At 48.3% G+C, this 20,386-nt stretch overlaps 1 protein-coding gene across 1 annotated transcript in view; it reads left to right on the top strand.

The window, feature by feature from the left end:
- Positions 1 to 20,386, top strand: part of LOC105467761 (uncharacterized) — a 153,755-nt gene that overhangs the window by 62,436 nt on the left and 70,933 nt on the right. Inside the window, exons 24-32 of the mRNA XM_071084126.1 lie at positions 5,408 to 5,594; positions 6,586 to 6,741; positions 7,104 to 7,237; positions 7,666 to 7,824; positions 10,058 to 10,238; positions 16,235 to 16,446; positions 17,952 to 18,140; positions 18,972 to 19,111; positions 20,129 to 20,291. Coding sequence (XP_070940227.1) covers positions 5,408 to 5,594; positions 6,586 to 6,741; positions 7,104 to 7,237; positions 7,666 to 7,824; positions 10,058 to 10,238; positions 16,235 to 16,446; positions 17,952 to 18,140; positions 18,972 to 19,111; positions 20,129 to 20,291 — 1,521 coding nt within the window. The remainder of the gene's footprint in view (positions 1 to 5,407; positions 5,595 to 6,585; positions 6,742 to 7,103; positions 7,238 to 7,665; positions 7,825 to 10,057; positions 10,239 to 16,234; positions 16,447 to 17,951; positions 18,141 to 18,971; positions 19,112 to 20,128; positions 20,292 to 20,386) is intronic.

Below are 20,386 nucleotides of genomic sequence, written 5' to 3'. Positions count from 1 at the left end.
AGTCTGGGTGGCAGAGCGAGACTCTGTCTCAAAAAATATATATATGTGTGTGTGCGCGCACGCTTGTATATATATATATGTATATATACATACACACGTAATACACATATATGTACATACACCGTGGCAATCTTTTTAGACCAGCATGCGCTGATACAATTTAAATTCTATTGTAGATTTCATTTAGATTAATTCAATCTAAATACTGTTACATTCTACAATTAAATAGGCAATGCATTTAAATGATTCAAAGTTCAAAAGCTATGAAAGGGTATAGAACTGACTCTTCCGTATGGTAGCCAGTGGCACACATGTTTATTGAAATCTAAGTGAGGCGGGGTGCGGTGACTCATGCCTATAATCCCAGCACTTTGGGAGGCCGAGGGAGGTGGCTCACTTGAGGTCAGAAGTTCAAGACCAGCCTGACCAACTTGGCGAAACCCCATCTCTACCAAAAATACAAAAAGTAGCCAGGTGTGGTGGCGGGCTCCTGTAATCCCAGCTACTTGGGAAGCTGAGGCAGGAGAATTGCTTGAACCTATGGGGGTGGGGACACGGAGGTTGCAGTGAACCAAGATCATGCCAGTTTACTCCAGCCTGGGCAACAGAGCGAGACTATCTCAAAAAAAAAAAAAAAAAAAAAAACTAAATGAATTAAAATTTAAGAAAATTAAAGATTTAGTTCTTTGGCTGCATGGGCCACATTTCAGGTGCTCTAAAGCTTCATGCAGCCCTGAGACATTGCCCTCATTACAGAAAGTTCTATTGGTTGGTGCTGGTGTAGCCTTAAAACTTCTCTCCCACCCCTCCTGAAAGCCAACCACTGTTAGGGTTTTATTGGTGATTCGTTTCTGAGATGGTCTATGCACACAGTCAGCACATGGAGTTAATATATCCACTTTAAAGAAAATAAGTGCCTCCTGAGTAGCATGAATGACTGTGTAATAGTCCGTGGAATGGATTATTCAGCTAGTTTAATAATGAAGGGCTCTTGAGTTTTTGCCAGGTTTCCGCTCTTACAAATATTCTGCCGTGAACACCATTTTCTCTGCAGAGTAAATTCTTAACAATGGAATTCCCTGGCCACAAGGTTTATATGTTTTTTCTCTTTTCTTCCTTTCTTCCTTTCCTTTCTCTCCCTCTCTTTCCCGCCGTCTATTCCCTCTCTCTTCCCACCTCTTTCTCACACTTTCCCCCATGTCTTCTCCCTCTTTGCCTGTCTCTCTTTTCCCTCTCTGCGCACCTCCCCGCCTTCTCTTCTTTTATAACATCTTCTTCTGTGCAGTGGCATGATCCTAGATCACTGCAGCCTCAAATCCCTGGGCTCAAGCGATCCTCCTGCCTCAGTCTCCCAAGTAGCTGGGACTACGGCCTGTGCCACAATGCCCTTCTGTTTTTCTTTCTTTCTTTATTTCTTTTTGTTTGTGTGTGAAGATGAGGTCTTACTATGCTGTCTAGGCTTGTTTTCATCTTAGTAGGTGCTTTTCTAGGGTTCTTACGCAAGGGTACCTGGTCGAAACTTAGTGAGTCACTTGAAGCCCCTGTCATTCTGTTGAAGTTTTGTGTCTACCCTCCATCCTGCGGAGAAGATTTAAAACTTCCATCCCCTTTTCAAGCAGATCTGTGACTTCAAAAAGTGTACAAATGTTGGGAGGCTGAGGTGGGAGGATCACTGGAGGTCAGGAATTTGGGACCAGCCTGGCCAAGATGGTGAAACCCTGTCTCTACTAAAAATACAAAAATTAGCTGGGCATGGTGGCACACACCTGTAGTCCCATCTTCTCGGGAGGCTGAGGCAGGAGAATTGCTTGAATCTGGGAGGTGGAGGTTCCAGTAAGTCAAGATCATGCCACAGAACTAGAGCCAGGGTACAAATAGCAGTTTTAGACTTGATCCCACCAGGCATGATTGCTGGGCACCTTTGGCAGTGGATCTCCTGATTCTGCCTCAGTTCCCAGTGTCTTCTCAGAGAGGCCTGGAGTGGAGCATCTGAAGCTGGAGCTGGATCTCTTGCTGCAAAAATACATTCTCTACTTCCAGCTGTGCTGTCAGCCTAGGTTGGGGGAAGATCTATGTCAGGGGAGAGCTGTCCTCCTAAAGCCCCACCTGCCTGATAGCTGAGAGTTATGCCTCATTTCCAGAATTACCAGGGGCCCTCGAACTTCTAGTTGTTTGTCAAATGTACAAGCACAAGTTGCCTCTACCTCCCCGCGGACCTTCCTGCTGGTCCCTATGGAGCTGTCTGCAGCCTGGAAATGTTTGGAGAAATTCTAGTTCCACCTGCCCCAGACTCATCACAAGTACAGTAACAGCTGGAGCTCCAGAACTCCGGAACTTTCTGGAGCCTGTTTCAGCAGACATGAGGTCCCCCCTTCAAGTCCTCTCTGTAACCCCATACAAGATGAAGAAACTGAGGCAGATGAGCTCATGAATACAAAGTGCCAGAGCTTGGGTTCAAGTTGTCTCAAAGCTTATAGGATTTAAGATTGGTTTAGGGAAGAATGTTCTGTTCTCTGCCCCCTCCCGCTAGTGTGCAGGGTTTGGGTCCTGGGTTGCCTGGAAAGCCCCAGGTTATGCCTGCTGACCTGACACGTTTACAACTAGTGTTCTCTTTAACTGCAAAGTGTTCTGGTTTGGGTGAGAAATTCTGTGTTCACCCTGTTCATGTGCACCTTGAGGAAGCTCTGACGAGCACCATACAGCGTCTGGTCCAGACTGGAGAAAGCCATCGCCAGAATGTGCCTGCCAGCAGGAAAAGCTGGGAGCAGAGTAGAGAGCCAGCATCTGTTTCTGTAAAAAGAGAAGGAGAGGGTGTGTCTCTGTAGTCGTGTGTGCACACATGTACATCCATACACCTGTGACATACCCATACACATGTTCATACAGATGTCCGTACACATGCCCATATTTACATACATGAACATCCACATGTAGACACATCTGTATATACATTCATATATACACATCTGTATACACATCTGTACACATGTCTATACAGAGCCCGTACACATCCATATTCACATACATCCATATTCACATCCAATGTATTCACACATTTGTATTCACGCAATCCACATGTGGACATATCTGTATGCATACATTCATATACACACATCCATATATCCACTTCTTTATACATACATATGTTCATACACACACATGTCCATACACATGTCTACATGCAGACACATCCATGTACAAGCACATTCGTACATACATCTGTGTGCACATCCAACAGAGAAAGTTCTGGCCTTGCTGGCCTTCGCAAGGACTTTGGATTGTACCATAAGAAAGGCTAGTGTGCCATCATTCCACATGTCTGGTTGCCATGTGGAGATCAAGTTGCCAGTGGCGGGATGTGAGCTGGGAGAGTCAGGAGGACATTGCATATACATATCCAAATGTAGGCATATCTGTATGCACATTTATGTACACACATCTATATATATACATGTCTGTTCACATGTGCATACATACATGTCCATATACATCCGTATTCACACAATCCATGTGTGGACATATCTGTACACATTCATATACATGCATTTATATATACACCTCTTTACACACATCCATACACATACGAGTCCGTACACGTGTCCGTACACACACGTCCATATTCACACACACGAACATCCACATGTAGACACATCTGGATATGCGTTCATATATATACGTCCGTATATGTACACATATCTGTGTGCATATCTACATACACCCATATATACATATCTGTTCACATGTCTGTACACACATCCGTATTCACACAGTCCACATGTAGTCATATCTGTATGCATACATTCATATATATACATCCATATATATACCTCTTTACACATCCATATACATATGTTCATACACACGCATGTCCATACACACATCTACATACAGACGCATCCATGTGCAAACACATTCGTAGATACACCTGGGTGCACCCACATGTCTGTATACATACACGTCTATACACACCCCTGTATACACACACATCCATGTAGATACATCTGTACACACATCCACACACATTCGTACACACACGTCTGCGGGGAGCAGGGAAAGAGAGCGTTAAGTAGTGGCAGTCTGGTAATAGCGTTGCTTGGACGTCTTTTGGGTAAACTGACCAGCTGGTGGCCATCAGAGGGGTGTTGGGTTGGGGGACTGCAAGTTGGCAGGGCCGTGAAAGATTGTATTTGCAGTTGCTCATGGCTTTTCCAGAGAATCTTCTCTGCGGGGCCGTGAAGTGTGTAGTGAGCTGTCCCCATGGCCCATCTGCCAGTGTCTTCCCATGGCCAGGTCTGCACCACTGACCAAAAGAGAAAATTCTGGCCTCGATGGCCTTCGCAAGGACTTTGGATTGTACCGTAAGAAAGGCTAGTGTGGCCGGGCGCGGTGGCTCAAGCCTGTAATCCCAGCACTTTGGGAGGCCGAGGCGGGCGGATCACAAGGTCAGGAGATCGAGACCACAGTGAAACCCCGTCTCTACTAAAAATACAAAAAATTAGCCGGGCGCGGTGGCGGGCGCCTATAGTTCCAGCTACTCAGGAGGCTGAGGCAGGAGAATGGCGGGAACCCGGGAGGCGGAGCTTGCAGTGAGCCGAGATCGCGCCACTGCACTCCAGCCTGGGCAACAGCGTGAGACTCCGTCTCAAAAAAAAAAAAAAAAAAAAAAATGGCTAGTGTGCCATCATTTGACGTGTCTGGTTGCCATGTGGAGATCAGTTGCCAGCGGCGGGATGGGAGCCGGGAGAGCCAGGAGGATGTTGCAGTGAGACAGGCAGATGACTGGGGTTCCAGCTGGTGAGGCAGCAGAGGTGGCAGAAGTGGTTGATTCTAGACCCATTCCATAGGGACAGTGGACTCCAGTTCCTGATGGATTGAAAGAGGGGGATGTCAAGGAGAGAAGAGGAGTCCCTTGTATTTATGTCTAAATTTGTAACACAGGTTTCTGATTTTGAGAAATCCAGAGTTTAAAAAATTGGGGAAGCGCTTGGTACAGTGGTTCATGCCTGTAATCCCAGCACTTTGGAAGGCCAGGGCGGGTGGATCACTTGTGCTCAGGAGCTTGGGACCAGCCTCACCAACATAGTGAAACGCCATCTCTACTAAAAATTAAAAAATTTTCTGGGTGTGGTGGCTCGTGCCTGTAATCCCAGCTACTAGGGAGGCTGAGACAGGAGAATCACTTGAACCCGGGAGGTGGAGGTTGCAGTGAGCCAGGATCCCACCACGGCACTCTAGCCTGGGACACAAAGTGAGACTCCGTCTCAAGGAAAAACAAAAACTGGGGAAGGATCAGTGTAGAAGGCTGTCAGCTGGCTTGTCTCCTGCCCTGTCTGGTCCCAGCTCGTGTGGTCAGGGCTGGACCTGCTGGCCAAGCCTGTCTTCCCAGGTGACACTGAAGCCTTTTCAGGGCTGGAGTGACCTGCAGCCAGCCGTGGGTGGTGAGGCCGAGTGGTTCCAGGCGCAGCTGGAGGTGAAACTGGTGACGGGGGGCAGCCCCATTGTCTTTGCTGGGAACGTCACACGGCAGGCGGGCAGCAAGCTGGCCTTCTCCGCATGGCTGAGCCATCCACTGAGTGACCAGGCCCACGTGACAGGTAGGAGATGAGACCCCTTCTGCGCCCTCTGCTCTGTGGCCAGGCTAAGGTGTGGTGGCCCAAGTGCCTCATTATGCTCCTCATCACCCCAGCCTCTCTTAATATCAACATCCCATCTAAGGGCAGATCCAGGATCCATGTGAGCCCCCAGAACCTCCCCCAACCTCCAACTGCATCCACAAACCTTAAAATGGCAGCTTTTGGAGTGTTTTTATTCTGATCCATGATAAGAAACACATGTAACATTTTGACCTAAAATACACTGGGCATTTAAGACAGAGCAGGTGCTGGCCCTGGTGCTGGAGGTGGGGTGATGGCGCCTGGGTGTGCCTCTCATGGGTGTTCCGGAAGATTCCAGGGTAAGGACAGGAGCTGGGGCTGGGGGTTCTTGGAGCAGTGGCTGTCGACCCTCTGATGTGGGCGTTTGGGAGTCATAACAGCTGGCTCAGTTTCACCTGTGTGTTCTGGCTGAGCTTCTGTGTCTCAGAAGCTTCCAAAGGTGAAATTGACCCAACAACCCACCATGCGCTGTTATTTCTTTTCTCTTCTGTCTTGTTCGATTTTGGTTTTTTGTAGTTTATTTTTGGGCCAGGCGCAGTGTCTCACGCCTGTAATCCCAGCACTTTGGGAAGCTAAGGCAAAGAGGATTACTTGAGCCCAGGAGTTCAAGACCAGGCGAGGCAACATAGTGAGATCACTGCTTCTACAAAAAATACAAAAATTAGCGAAGTGTGGTGGCACACACATCTGTCGTTCCAGCTACTCGGGAGGCTGAGGTGGGAGGATCGATTGAGCCTGGGAGGTCAAGGCTACAGTAAGCTGTGATCAGGCCTGTCTGTGGCCTGTTGTGCAGGGTGCACATGTATTGGCTCTTCAAGGAGCCCCCAACGCCAAGGCCCCTCGGTGATTCCCGAGTCCCCTCTTTGCCTGGGGGTGGGGATGTTGGTCCCAGGGGCTGGTCCTCTCATCTGCCTGCTCTCTGTCCCTGCAGCACTGCTGGAGAGGAAGAAGGAGGATGGACGGTGGGTGGCCACCCTGGGTGCCGAGCTCTTCGTGCCAGGTCTGGTGGGGCTGCGTGCCATTGGCCTGCTGCAGCAATGGGACCGGCTCTGGACCAACTACCTGAGGATCCAGTACAGCCTTCTGGGTAAGGTGCTGCGTGCCTGGCTGCGGGGCAGGTGGAGGTGACAGGGCCTGCCCTGTTTCCTAGGGCTGTGGCTCCGTTAGCTAAGATACGCTGTCACCACGGGGTTTTTCCATTAGTCACTCTGTTGGCTCTGAGTAGGACTGAGTACCTGTCCATTAAAAAAAAAAAGGTGTATCTTTTAAGGGGACGTTCACCCCCATCTCTTAAGACCTCCCCATCATCAGGTTCTAATGGAGTGACGGGTGGAGTAGAGCATGGGGTTGTGGCTGAGGCCAGGCTGGGCCAGACCCTCCTCCTCTTGGAGCCCTGGTGGAGGGCTGCCTGGTAGAGGAGGGCAGGGGTCTATAGGTTAATCCACACAGGTCAGGCGAAGCAGCCGACACACGAGTGTAGCACCAGCCAGAAGCTGCAGGCAGAGAGCAGCTCGAATGGCGCCTACAGGCTGGAGCTGGGCCACGAGCTCCACTGCACACAGATCCCAGCCTTCAGCCACAAGGTGGGTGCCCAGGCCAGGTGTGACATCCAGAGAGTGCGCCAGAGTCAGGCAAGTGGTGATCTGAGTACCCTGAGCTCATCTCCGAAGAGATGGACTTGCTCAAAATCACATAGCCATATGGGAATGAATCCGGGGCTGGAACTTCAGCCTCAGTCTTACATCTATTCATCCAGGAATGCTTCAGCCCAGGAGGCAGAGGTTGCAGTGAGCCAAGATGGCGCCACTGTACTCCAGCCTGGGTGGGAGAGTGAGATCTTGTCTCTAAAATAAATAATAAATTAAAAACAAACAAACCGAAATAGTGCTTCCTACAGAACCGTCTCTTCTGAAAACCAAGCTGATATCCTTGGAGTGGGTGGCTGTGAGGAGGCCCAGGGACTGGGTGGGCAGGGCCTCCATGGGCAGTTCACCACCCATGTGTGTCCCAGGTCCAGCTCTGGCACGAGGAGGACTCGGGCCACCTGCACTCACAGCTGGAGGTGAGCTACGGGAAGCACTGGGACAAGAACAGCAACAAGAGGCATCTCCGTGTCAGCCAGACCTTCAAGAATGACTCGGGGCCCGCCCTGAGCAATCACTTCATGGAGGTGAGCCTGGCCACTGCAGCAGAGCCGTGCCCCATGAGTCCAGCATGGATGGTGGGAGCTGGGGAACCCCCGCATGGCCCTCTGGCCCTGGCTGCAAGGATGTAGCCAACTGAAACTCAGCCTTGGTGACTTTCCGTTTTGCACTTCCAGACCCATGTCCCCAGGGGTGAGAAACGCTTCTCAGAGGGCCAAGGACTGGCAGGAGGGCCTGGGAAACACAGATTTCCACCTGTAAAAATGCGTTTTGGAAAGAGGGGTTCGCTTTCAGTTTTTCCCGGAGGGTGGGTTCTTTTGCTGAGTTAGGAATGATGGTGTGCTCAGCAGCTGAACAGGTGGTGGTTCTTAAACAGCACTATTTAACCTTGTATGTTTATTTAAAAATTGGTTTAGAATTTTTTTTCCCTTTTCAGATCCAGTCCTGCAAATGGTCTTTCAAATATTCTTTGATTTTAACTGTGTTTAAATATATGTCATGTAAAATTTACTGTTTATGTTATTTATTTAATTTAGTTTAATTTATTTATTTATTTGGAGACTGAGTCTTGTTCTGCCACCCAGGCTGGAGTGTAGTGGCACAATCTTGGCGCACTGCAACCTCTGCCTCCGGGGCTCAAGCGATTCTCCAGCCTCAGCCTCCCGAGTAGCTGGGATTACAGGTGCCTGCCACCATGTCTGGCTAATTTTTTTGTATTTTTAGTAGAGACGGGGTTTCTCCATGTTGGCCAGGCTGGTCTTGAACTCCTGACCTCAGGTAATCCACCCACCTCAGCCTCCCAAAGTGCTGGGATTACAGGCATAAGCCATCACGCCCAGCCACATTTAGTATTTTAACCATTTTGAAGTTTAGTGGCATTACATGCATTTACATTCTTGTGCAGCCATCACCACTACTTATGTCCAGAACTTCCAAAACTGCAAGTCTGTAACCAGGAAATGCTGACTCCCCATTCTCCCCTGCTCCCAGTCCCTGGAAACCATCATTCTACTTTCTCTTTTGGACTTTTGAGTACTCTAGCTACCACACAGAAGTGGAATCATACAGTATTTATCTTTTTTTTTTTTTTTTGAGACGGAGTTTCCCTCTTATTGCCCATACTGGAGTGCAATGGCGCGATCGTGGCTCACTGCAACCTCCACCTCCCAGGTTCAAGCGATTCTCTTGCCTCAGTCTCCCAAGTAGCTGGGATTACAGTCACCTGCCCACCACACCTGGCTAATTTTTTTTTTTTTTTTTTTTTTTTTTTTTTTTTTTTTTTGAGATAGAGTCTTGGCCTGTTGTCCAGGCTGGAGTGCAGTGGCATGACCTTGGCTTACTACAACCTCTGCCTCTGGGTTCAAGCAATTCTCTGGGCCTCAGCCTCCTGAGTACCTGGGATTACAGGCACCCACCACCACGCCCGGCTAATTTTTGTATTTTTTAGTAGAGATGGGGCTTTGCCATGTTGGCCAGGCTGGTCTTGAACTCCTGACCTCAGGTAATCCGCCTGCCTCAGCCTCCCAAAATGCTGGGATTACAGGCGTGAGCCACCACGCCCAGCCCCAGCTAATTTTTTGTATTTTCAGTAGAGACAGGGTTTTACCATGTTGGCCAGGCTGGTCTTGAACTCCTGACCTCAGGTGATCCACCCACCTTAGCCTCCCAAAGTGCTGGGATTACAGGTGTGAGTCACCACGCCTTACCTGCCCTTTTTTTGGCTGGCTTACTTAGCATGTCCTCAAGGTTCATCCATATCATAGCATGTGTCAAATTTCCTTCCTTTTTAAGGCTGAATACTCCATTGTCTGTATAGACAGCATTTTATTTATCCATTCATCCGTTGATGGACATGCGGGTTGCTTCCATCTTTTGGCTATTGTGAATAAATGCTGTTATGAACTGATGCTTTCAGTTGTTTCAATTGCTTTCATTTCTTTTGTATATACACCTGGAAGTGTCATTGCTGGGGTCATATGGTAATTCAATCTTTAATTTTTTGCAAAACTGCCACACTGTTTTCCACAGTAGCTGCAGTATTTTACCTTCCCACCATCAGCGTTTGAGAATTCAGATTTCTCCACATCCTTACCAGAGCTTCTTGTTTTCTGTTTTTTGGACTGGGTTCCATTCTCATTGCTCGTGTGGAGTGCAGTGGTGCAATCTTGGCTCACTGCTGCCTCGATTTCCTGGGTACATTCTAGGCCGGGGATGGCATGATCCCATTGGCATCTTGGGGGGGGGGTGGGCATTCTCCAGTTTGTGCTGCAGGTGCCTGAGAGGCAGGTGGATTGCCGTGTGCAGCTGCACCACTTGAGCCTCCGCTTGCCCTATGTGGAGAGAAGCAGTCACCTGAAGGTGCAGTACAATGGGCGGCCGCTGTTTGTGGCAGGCGGGCAGTGGAAGGACACATCTCGGGCCATCCTGTGGAAGTGGGAAGGTGAGTGTTGGCCGTGGGGCCTCCTTGGCTAGCAGCTCAGATTTCTGACTTCCAGGCCTTTGCTCAAGCTATGCCTCCTTCCTGGAACACCTTTTCCTTTTATTGGCTAGGCTAACTGAAGACTCAAACTGGGCCAGGCACAGTGGCTCACACCTGTCATCCCAGCACTGTGGGAGGCCGAGGCGGGAGGACTCCTGGCCTCCAGAAGTCTGAGATCAGCCTGTGCAACATAGTGGGAACCTGTCTTAATTTTAGAAGCAAACACATGAAAACCCTTATCTTTAAAGAGTCCCATCATGCTTATAATTACATCCTAACTTCTTACCTTTGCCAGTCAAGTGTCAGGTCCCTGCCTCCTTCTCCAGCCTTGTCCCACCCCACTCTTCCCGTTGCTCATTATCCTGCAGGCTCGGAGGCCTTTTTTTGCTCCCCAGACATACTCCAGGGCCTTTGCATTTGTGGATCTTTGTGTCTGGAAAACATTGTCTCTCACTTTTAAAAAATGGAAAATGGATCCACTGGCTGGGTGTGGTGGCTCATGCCTGTAATCCCAGTACTTTGGGAGGCTGAGGGGGGGCGGATTACTTGAGGTCAGGAGTTCGAGATCAGCCTGGCCAACATGGTGAAACCCTATCTCTACTAAAAATACAAAAGTTAGTCATGCGTGGTGTCAGGCACCTGTAATCCCAGCTACTCAGGAGGCTGAGGCAGGAGGATCACTTGGACCCGGAAGGCAGAGGTTGCAGTGAGCAGAGATCACACCACTGCACTCCAGCCTGGGCAACAAGAGTGAAACTCCATCTCAAAAAAAAAAAAAAAAAAAAAAAAAAAAAAAAAAAAAAAAAAATTCACCATAGTTTATCCATGAATTTTTTTTTTCAATTTTTATTTTTATTTAAGGTGATACCTTGTTTAAAAGTGAATTTGATTTTGAGTTGCTCATTGTCGAAGATGGGTCCCATGGGGGGTTGTTGTATTATGCTCTTTGCTCTTGTATAGACTTGAACTACGTTTTCTAAAAGTTGATTAAAGTTTATAAGAGAAAGATATCCTCAGTGTCACACCTGCCTACCTTGTGGGGTTTTTTTGTTTTTTTGTTTTTTTTTTTTTTGAGACAATCTTACTCTCTCACCCAGGCTGGAGCACAGTGGCATGATCTCGGCTCACTGCAACCTCTGCATCCAAGACTTAAGCTATTCTCTTGCCTCACCCTCCCGAGTAGCTGGTATTACAGGTGTGTGCTACTACACCTGGCTAAGTTTTGTATTTTTAGTAGAGATGGGGTTTCACTATGTTGGCCAGGCTGGTCTTGAACTCCTGAGCTCAAAGGATCTACCTTCTTCTGCCTCCCAAAGTGCTGGTATTACAGGTGTGAGCTGCTGTGCCTGGCACCTACCCCAAGTCTTGCTTAAAACAGCAAGCACTCTAAATTCTTTCAGCCAATTTTTCTGTTTATATTCTCCATCTTTTAAAATAATATAATCATGCAGTTATTTCTTGAATATTCAGCTTTGGTCATTCTCCATAGGTTTCTTACTAGAGAGGATAAGAATTTAACTCTTAGATTGGTGCCCCTTTCAAATACGTATTTCTCCCCATTTTCTTAAAAGAATTACATTTTGTTAACATCTGATGCTTACAGAATTATAACTATAAATGTCTTACATAGCTTAGATATATGGTGTACTATCATGGTGACTTTTTGTTTTTTTCTGGAGTTTGTAATTGCCTTTATTTTTCTATTTGATTAGTTTTCTATAATTTTTGATAAATAATTACAGAATTTCAGCAGCATTGCAAAACTTTTTTCCAGGTGGTCAGACACATCAGATGGTTCATTGACTTCAATTAGTTCTGATATTTTTGTTGGGGACCCTCTTCCTGGAGCCTATGTCTTGCTCCAAAGTAGACCAGTTGCACAGTTGTGGTTCTGTAGCCTCCCTTTTCCATCAACCTGGATTTCTTTTCACTTCTCCTCTGGGTCACAACCCCTTTTTCTTAAACCTGTGTCATCTCTCTTGGTTTATTCCTTTGTTCTGATGGAGTACATCTTTCAGTAGCTTCCAGAGAAAGCATAGATGGGAGGAGTATTCATTCCCAAGGGTTTTTGTAACTAATTACTAAACTGGGCAGCTTAAAACAATTTGTTTTTTCACAGTTCTGAAGGCCGTAAGTTTGAGTCAAGGAGCCCCCAGGGCCATGTTCCCTCTTAGCCTCTGGGGAGAACCCTCCCTTGCCTTTTCCAAGCATTTGGTGATGGATGTTGAAGCTTGGTGTTCCTTGGCTTACAACCGCATCCTCTCTAATGTCTGCCTCTTTTGTCACATGGCATTCTCCCTGTGTGTGTGTGTGTGTGTGTCCAGATTTTTCTTTTGTAATAGAGACATCAGTTCTATTGGGTTAAGGGCCTGTCCTATTCTATTATGACCTCATCTTGACTTAATGATATCTGCAATGACCTCATTTTCAGTTAAGGTCACATTGGGAGGTATTGGGGATTAAGACTTCAATTAATCTTTTGGGGGAACACAATTTAATGCATAACAGAATACAAACATTTTGAGACCCTAAATGTTGATAACACTGGGGGAGTTTGAGTGGAGAATTTTAGGTTGGAAATAATTTTCTCTTGGGATTTTGAAGGCATTGCTCCATTGTTTTGAATTATTTGGGAGATCTGATGCTTTTTCTGATTTAGCATCTTTTGTATGTGACCCTTTTCTCACTGTCTTAGAAGCTTTTAGGAACTCGTCTTAGTCCTGGTAGTGGTAAATTTCATTACGAGGTACCTTAGTATGGACCTATGTTCCTCTGTTGTACTGGGTCTTTAGCATAGGGCATTTCAATTTGGAATCGTGTCATTTTGGTCTGGGTAATTTTCTCTTACAGTTTCTTTGAGAATTTCCTTTCTTTGTTCTGAAATTCCTATTGGTTAGATGTCGGTCCTCAGAAAACTGAGCTTCTAATGTTTTCTCTGTTTCTCTTTTCAAACTAGTTTTTATTTTTGTCTTTTTTCTTTTTGTTTTTTTGGAGAATTGGGGTCTCAGTATTTTGTCCAGGCAGGTCTCAAACTCCTGCACTCAAGTGATCCTCCTGCCTCTGACTCCCAAAGTGCTGGGATTAGAGGTATGGGCCACTGCACCCGGCCTCCTTGTTTCTCTTTTGTTCTATTTCTTTGTCCTTTTGTTCTATTTAAATGCCGATTTCCTCAACTTCATATGCCAGCCCTTCTGCTGGCATTTTTATTTTGGATTATCTTATATTTTCAAGAGCTCTGGTTTTTTGTTCCTTTCTAACATCGTCCTGTTCCATGAATGCAATTGTCTTCTCTTAGGGTATAAGTTACAGAATTTCGGGGATTTTTATCTGTTTCCTCCGAGTTTCTTTTTTCTTTTTTATTTCTGTATTTCCTGTTGGAGGCTTTCCCCCAAATGCTAAGCCAGCCTTGGATATGTGTTTATGTTTGAGTCGGCTGCTCAAAATATTGGTTACCCTGTTTTCAAACAGGGTAATTATGTTTTGAGTGTACTCAGAAGCTGCCTGAGGACTTAATTAAAACCAGCAGTTTAGCAAAGTTAGGGATCTCATATTCTGGAGCAGAGATTTAAAAGTTTGTTTAAAAAAAATCTATTCTTCTTAAAATCCTTTTATGAAACTTAGAGTAAGAGACCTGCCGAAACAGAGAGGAGAGAACACGTTTCCACACTTGGGCGCCTCTTGACTCTCCTGGATCCCATTAGGGGAGAGTGAGTGCTAGTTCTCTGCCAACCCAGGATTAGGCCCTAAGACTGCCCATAACAAGGATCCCAGTAGAAAACTCAGGAATAAAAGTGGAGAAAGTGAGACATCTGGCTAAAATGACTAGAAGCCCTCAGCAAGTAAAGAAGGAAAAAGAAACTGAGAAACCAGAAAAATCATCAGACCAGTTAATTCAGCTTTGGAGTAACTGGAGATCTAGAGTTTTCTAAAAGATTAGAAATCTACTGAATTTGAAGAGTTGAGGAAGAAGAATCATGAATGGCCTAAAGCAGTTGCCCAGTGTCTCACACAGAAGGGCATGGAGAAGAACTGGCAGGAATGTCCCCAGATGGTGACAAGTTTGCAGAACTTTTACCAGATGACCCATGAGGCCACCCAGAGACCCAGGAGCCCGCCCTGGCCCTGTCCTCATGGAAATGCTCTACACAGGATTTTTGGATACAGATGGAAGGACAGAATGTTTTCAGGTCCTGCCTGGGCAGATGCAGTTGTCCTTCCAGCTCCGGAGTTCCAAACCCAGGCCTGTGCCATCCCCATTCACTTTGAGAAGCTGCTGTGGGCTCCCCAATCCATAGGCTGTGTGCAGGATCCTGTAGTACCCAGAGGGGCGCCCTTGATCATGAACCCTGTGTGTGGTCAGCTCTAAGTCTGTTTCCTGCCTTTCCTCCAGCAGCCCCTAGCCGCCTGCAGCAGTAGCCGCTCTCTTCTAGTTCTGATCCAGGTCTTGAACTTGGGAGACAATTAGAACCTGGATCCCAATTCTGTCTGAAAGCAACAGAATAACATAATCTATACACTGGCACATGACCCTTGGTCCAGCCCAATGTAATGAGAAATAAATGAATGACCATGACCTCAAAAGCAAAACAACAACAACAACAAAAACTGAGCAACCAGACATATGTTCTGGAGGGCCCGAGCTTACCAGATCGCAACTGTGATCTATAAAGTGAAATAAGATCTTTATCACTATGAAAGAACATGAATGAAATAGAAAACAAATTGGAGACTCAATACTTGTTTGGAAGGAGGTGCTATATATAGGTGGGCGCACGTGCGGACTGGTAGGCTTCCCTGTCAATCAAGCAATTGGGTGGGGACCTGGCTCTCCAGGGATCCATGCCTTCCTTCTGTTCTTCTGTGGTGCCATCTTCCCGTTTCCCATGAGAAGGGAGCAACTGGGCAGGGACTAGGCTGCCCACTCTTCAGCGTCTCCCTGTTCTCAACTGAGCAGCTCCTCCCTCCCCTTACTGTGTCTTTGCCCCTGCATATGAGCCTGTCTGCCTCAGTTTCCCCAGACAGTAAATCTCCTGTCTCTAGCAGGGGTGGGTTGCCTGCCCCTTTGATTAACTCCCCCTTGTCTTTCATTTAGGTATCAGGTAAATAGTAACGTCCTCCTAGAAGCTTTTGCTGACCTACCCAATTTTTATCAAATTCCTTCTGTATTGTTTTTCTTCACAGCCCTCAGCATTTCTACCTGTGTTCTTTTTTTTTTTTTTTTTTTTTTTTTGAGACATGGTCTCCCTCTGTTGCCCAGGCTGGAGTGCATTGGCACCATCACAGCCACTGCAACCTCCACCTCAGCCTCCCAAGTAGCTGGGATATAGGTGAGCACTACCGTGCCTGGCTAATTTTTGTATTTTTTGTAGAGATGGGATCTCACTTTGTTGCCCAAACTAAACTCAAACTCCTAGACTCAAGTGATCCTCCCACCTTGGCCTCCCAGAGTGCTGGGATTACAGGCATGAGCCACTGCGCCCAACCTTCCAATGTTTTATTATGAAAAAACTGCAAACATTCAGACAAGTTGAGTGAATGGTATGGTGATCACCAGCGTCCTCTCATACTAGGTTCTGCTGTTGACAGTTGACCCCACTTGCCTCATCACCTCTCTCTCCACATATCCAGCCCTCTTATTTTTTCTGTGCAGTTCAAAATAAGTTGTAGACATTGATACATTTCATCCCTAAACGTTTCAGTATGTGTTTCATTAAGCAGAGTGAAATGCATAAATTACAGTACGATTGGATGAGTTTTGACAGGCGTATACACCTGGGTGATCCAAACACCTGTCATAAGTCACAACATCACCAATGTCCTAGAAAGCTCCCTCGTGCCTAGTTATTCCCAGTTTTGAGATTTGTCCATTGTGGCTATGATGAGACTCTGGGGACCTCTTGCTGCCTGCTAGAAGCTTCCTCTCCCCCGCGTACCAGATTCTCCTTTTTCCCTTGCAGGAGCCTTGAAGCTGGATAGTCCATGGCTGATGGTCTCTGCAGCTCACCGGCTATACTGGCCACACCGAGCTGTGTTCCAGGCTGTCCTGGAGCTAACACTGGGCAAGGCCTGGACCCTGAAGGACCTGGTGGTCAGCGTGGCCTGCAGGAGTCAGGGCCCCAACAGGGAAGGCAAGATCCAGGTCTACACCCCAGCTACCACCTACCTCCGGGTGAGCAGTGCTCGGCCCCCAGCACATGCGTGGTCCCCTGCCACTGAGATATTTTTCTGGTGCAGAGGTGGATAAAATCTGAGGCCTGTGGGCAGATAGCAGCTCACACATGTGTGAAGTTGGGCCAGTGCCTACAACTATCAGAGTTAGTTCCTAAGTGACGTAGAAAAATTAGACCTAAAAAAAGAAAATCTAGATTTTCCCATATCCCTGCTTAGCAGCTGAAGGGGAGAGAAATATAAAATAGGAAAGCAAGTCGAACAGGACTTTGGAAATAGGTAGACATTCAGCTTTTGCCAAAAAAACAGAGTGAAAACTTCTAGGACATAAGTCGGTTTGATCCCAATTACTGACTATAATGAAGTTGCTTCTCTACATGCGTTTGGTGCAGAAGCAAGAACAGGTTTGGGAGAAAACCCATTAGTGTCATCTGCAGGGCTGAGGGAGCCTGGCGGATGGACTGTCTCCCTGCACTGGCTGATGCGTGGATGTGGGGAAGGTCCGGGCTTGATTGGGCTCATCCAAGGGCAGTGCAGTCCCCTCTGAGGCAGGGCTGGGTGGCACCAGGGTAGAGTCAAGAGCGGTGATAATCTTAGGAACCACGAGGAGGCCTCCGTGTAGCCGAGGGTGCCAAGACCGGAGAGCGAGGTACGGTTGGCTAGCTGCCTCCCACCCTTCACCCAACCAGAGGGCATGGCGGCCTGGTCCAGGGTGGTGGCAATGGAGGTGCCAGCAAGTGTCCAGATCCTGGAGATGCCAGATTTGCTGATGGATTGGCGGTGGGGAGGGAGTGAAAGAAAGGAAATAAACGGCTCTGAGGTTTTGGCCCAAGCATCTGGTGGGATGGAAGTGCCATTCTAGGAAATGGAGAAGTTGGCGGTGGGGAACCGAGGATCAGTGACGTGGGACAAAGTGTTAGGAAGTTCTGGTATTGGGTTGGAGGCTCAGCCACGTCCTAAACCCTGTCTTGTCCTTGTCACTTCTTCTTGTGAAACCCCCGAGTTGTGTGAACAAGGGATGGCGGCCAACAGGGCACCATCCCATGCAGGGCTTGTGCCAGGGTGGTGGCTGCAAGTTGTCTATCTTCCCCAGCTCTGAAACGAGCCAGATCACACACAGCTCTTCCTAGGACTCCCGAAGACAATGGTGATGGTGCAGGGAGAGAAGGCCACCCGCCAGCATGTGCCCTTCAGGGTACAGACACCCTGGCTACTAGTAATAGCGGCCCAGCGAGATCAGATTCCCTCCCCAAACTGAAGAGGAGAGAAGGAAATTATGCCTGCTCGGGGTTGGGACAACAGAGGGGAGTTTTTATTTTTGTCTCAAGGCCCTGTAGGGAAAACTAGCCTACCTGCCCCAGTCAGGTTAGGCCTCACAGAAATGGCATTGAAGGGGTTTTGAGGGATGAATAGGCGTTCACCAAGCAGGAAAGAGATGAAAGGGTATCCACGGGGGAGGAAATAGGGTGTGCAAAGGCCTTGGTCCCCCTCCTCACCTCATTGCAGGTCTCCACGGTGACCGTCTTGGCACAGAGCCTCTTCCACAGCTGGAGTGAAGTCGAGTCAGCCTGGAACGCAGCAGTGCAGGGTGAGATCCATGCTGAGAACAGCCGGGACCATAAGATCCTGAACTGCTGGTTGAAAGGCCCCCGGCAGGAGCTGAACCTAACAGCCGCCTACAGGCACCTGGAGTGGGTAAGAGCCCAGGAGGCCTGTGCAGCCAAGAGACCACCAAATCCCTCACCTGGGTCTCCTACCTCTCTCCCTGCTTGGGATGGAGAACAGTTTTGTGCCACTGGCTTGGCCCGTGACCTTGGGCCTCCTGGAGCCTCTATTTCTCTCTCTCTCTCTCCTTTTTCCTTTTCCTTCTTTTCTTCTTACATATTTTTTTATAGTCTCATTCTGTTGTCCAGGCTGGAGTTCAGTGATACAGTCATAGCTCACTGCAGCCTCAAACGTCTGGGCTTAAAGGATCCTCCCCACTCAGCCTCCCAAGTAGTTAGAACTATAGGCACATGCCACCCATGCCACCATGCATTGCTGGGTTTTTTTTGTTTTTGTTTTTGTTTTTTTTTTTTTTTTTGGCAGACACGAGGTATTGCTGTTTCCTAGGCTGGTCTTAAAGCCCTGGGCTCAAGTTACCCTCCCATCTCAGCCTCCCAAAGTGTTGGGATTACAGGCGTGAGCCGCTGCACCCAGACAAGCCTTAGTTTCTTGTTCTGTGAAATGAACCCTGGTCACATTAGCACAGATCCGGGAGCGAAGCTTGGCTTCCTTTAGCTGAGAAATCCAAGTTCTTTATTCCTTCTGGGTACCTAGGGAGATCTAGACATGGTGGTGTGCCGGTGGGATCCTGTGGTCTAATCAGGGTGGAGGTTGTGGGTGGAGTTCGGTAGTCATTCTCGGATAGTCATTTCTGGGGGTGATGGGCAGGCTGTGGGGGGCTACCCCTTGCCTTCCTGCAAGGCAGGTCTGCAGCATGGTCCTGCTGGCCCGTCCCTCCCTTCAGTCTGGATCTTGTTGCAGCCCCGGAAGACCCAGGTGTCGCTGACGGCCGTGCGGACTGGTGCCCAGGGCCAACCTCAGGGCCTGCAGTTGGAGGGAGAGCTGGAGGAGCTGAGGCAAGGCAGGACATTGTACCGGAAACGGGGGACCTTGCTCCTTAGGTGTGTGCGCCCCTTCTCCTCGGCTGACACCCTGCAAGTTTCCCCTTCTCCAGCATGGGGAGTCCCCGGGGGAACAGGATGGGCAGAGCTACCTGGAGAAACCCTGCTGACCTGCTGGGGCCCAGATGGAACCCAAATCCCAGAGGAGAGCCACCTCCCCTGAAAGCTCCCACATCCCTCGCCCCCTCCATTAGTTGCTGAGGTGGGAGCAGAAGTGAGTCTCATCATCCAAGCCTGGAGCTGCTTGGGGTGTCTTCTCATTTCCTAGAGACAGCTCATTAGAAAAGCAGTTCCCTGTGTGCAGGCAACAGCACGAGGTTGGGATGAGCAGAGCCATCTTGGACTCCAGGCTATGCATTGAGCAGCTCTGTGGCCTCAGATAAGTCACCTACAGCCTAAACAGCAGCAGTGATGACAAAGGAAGAGCAGCATCGTTTGCACAGTGTTCATTTGTGTTTTTAATCCCACTTACGTTCGTTGAGCACCTACTATGGACCAAGGGCTCTTCTGGGCATGGGGAAAATGGCAGAGAACCAGAACGTCAGAAACCTTTGCCCTTGGGGAGCTTGCGTTCATTCCATATATGTTATCTCTAATCCTGACCACTGTGTCCAATCAATATTATTTTCGACCCCGTTTTACAGATGGGGAAGCTGAGGCACAGAAAAATCAAGTCCTTTGCCCAAGGTCACACAGCTAGTGAAAGACCGTGCCTGGATTCCAGTCCCAGTCAGTGACACCAGATGCTGTGTGCCATCTATCCCTTTGGGTCTTTGCTGTCAAATGGCGATGGGGACCCCAGCCATGCCCACTTCACTGGCACAGTGAGGTGGTGAAGGCTTCCAGATGCCAAATTGTAAAGCACAGGGCTGCCAGGTGTCCTATGTTCTCTTCTCTGTGATAATCTTAACTCTGCAAGCTCGTGACAGGCCCAGGCTGAGAGCGTGGGGCACAATTGTCCCCCAACACTACCAGCTGCTTTAATGGCTTTGGCCTGTTTATCCATCTGCACACCAGGCACCCCTTGCTCCTGCCCATCCCGCAGAGCCTCCTCCTGCAGGAGACCTTCACGACTGATAGGCGACACCAGCGCTATTCCCTGGAGACTAGAGTTGTCCTGAATGGCCGAGAGGAAACCCTGCAGACTGTGGTCCTGGGCTGCCAGGCTGGACACCCCTACGTGAGTGGGTCCAGGGCATAGCTGGGAAGGGGTCTGAGAGCCGGAGGAAGGCCCCAGCTGCCTCCTGACCCCCTGTGTGCATGTGTACATGTATG

Source organism: Macaca nemestrina, chromosome 18 (assembly GCF_043159975.1).
Source record: "Macaca nemestrina isolate mMacNem1 chromosome 18, mMacNem.hap1, whole genome shotgun sequence".
Lineage (NCBI taxonomy): Eukaryota > Metazoa > Chordata > Mammalia > Primates > Cercopithecidae > Macaca > Macaca nemestrina.
Note: the sequence above shows the minus strand (reverse complement) of the source record. Positions and strands in the feature narration are given on the sequence as shown.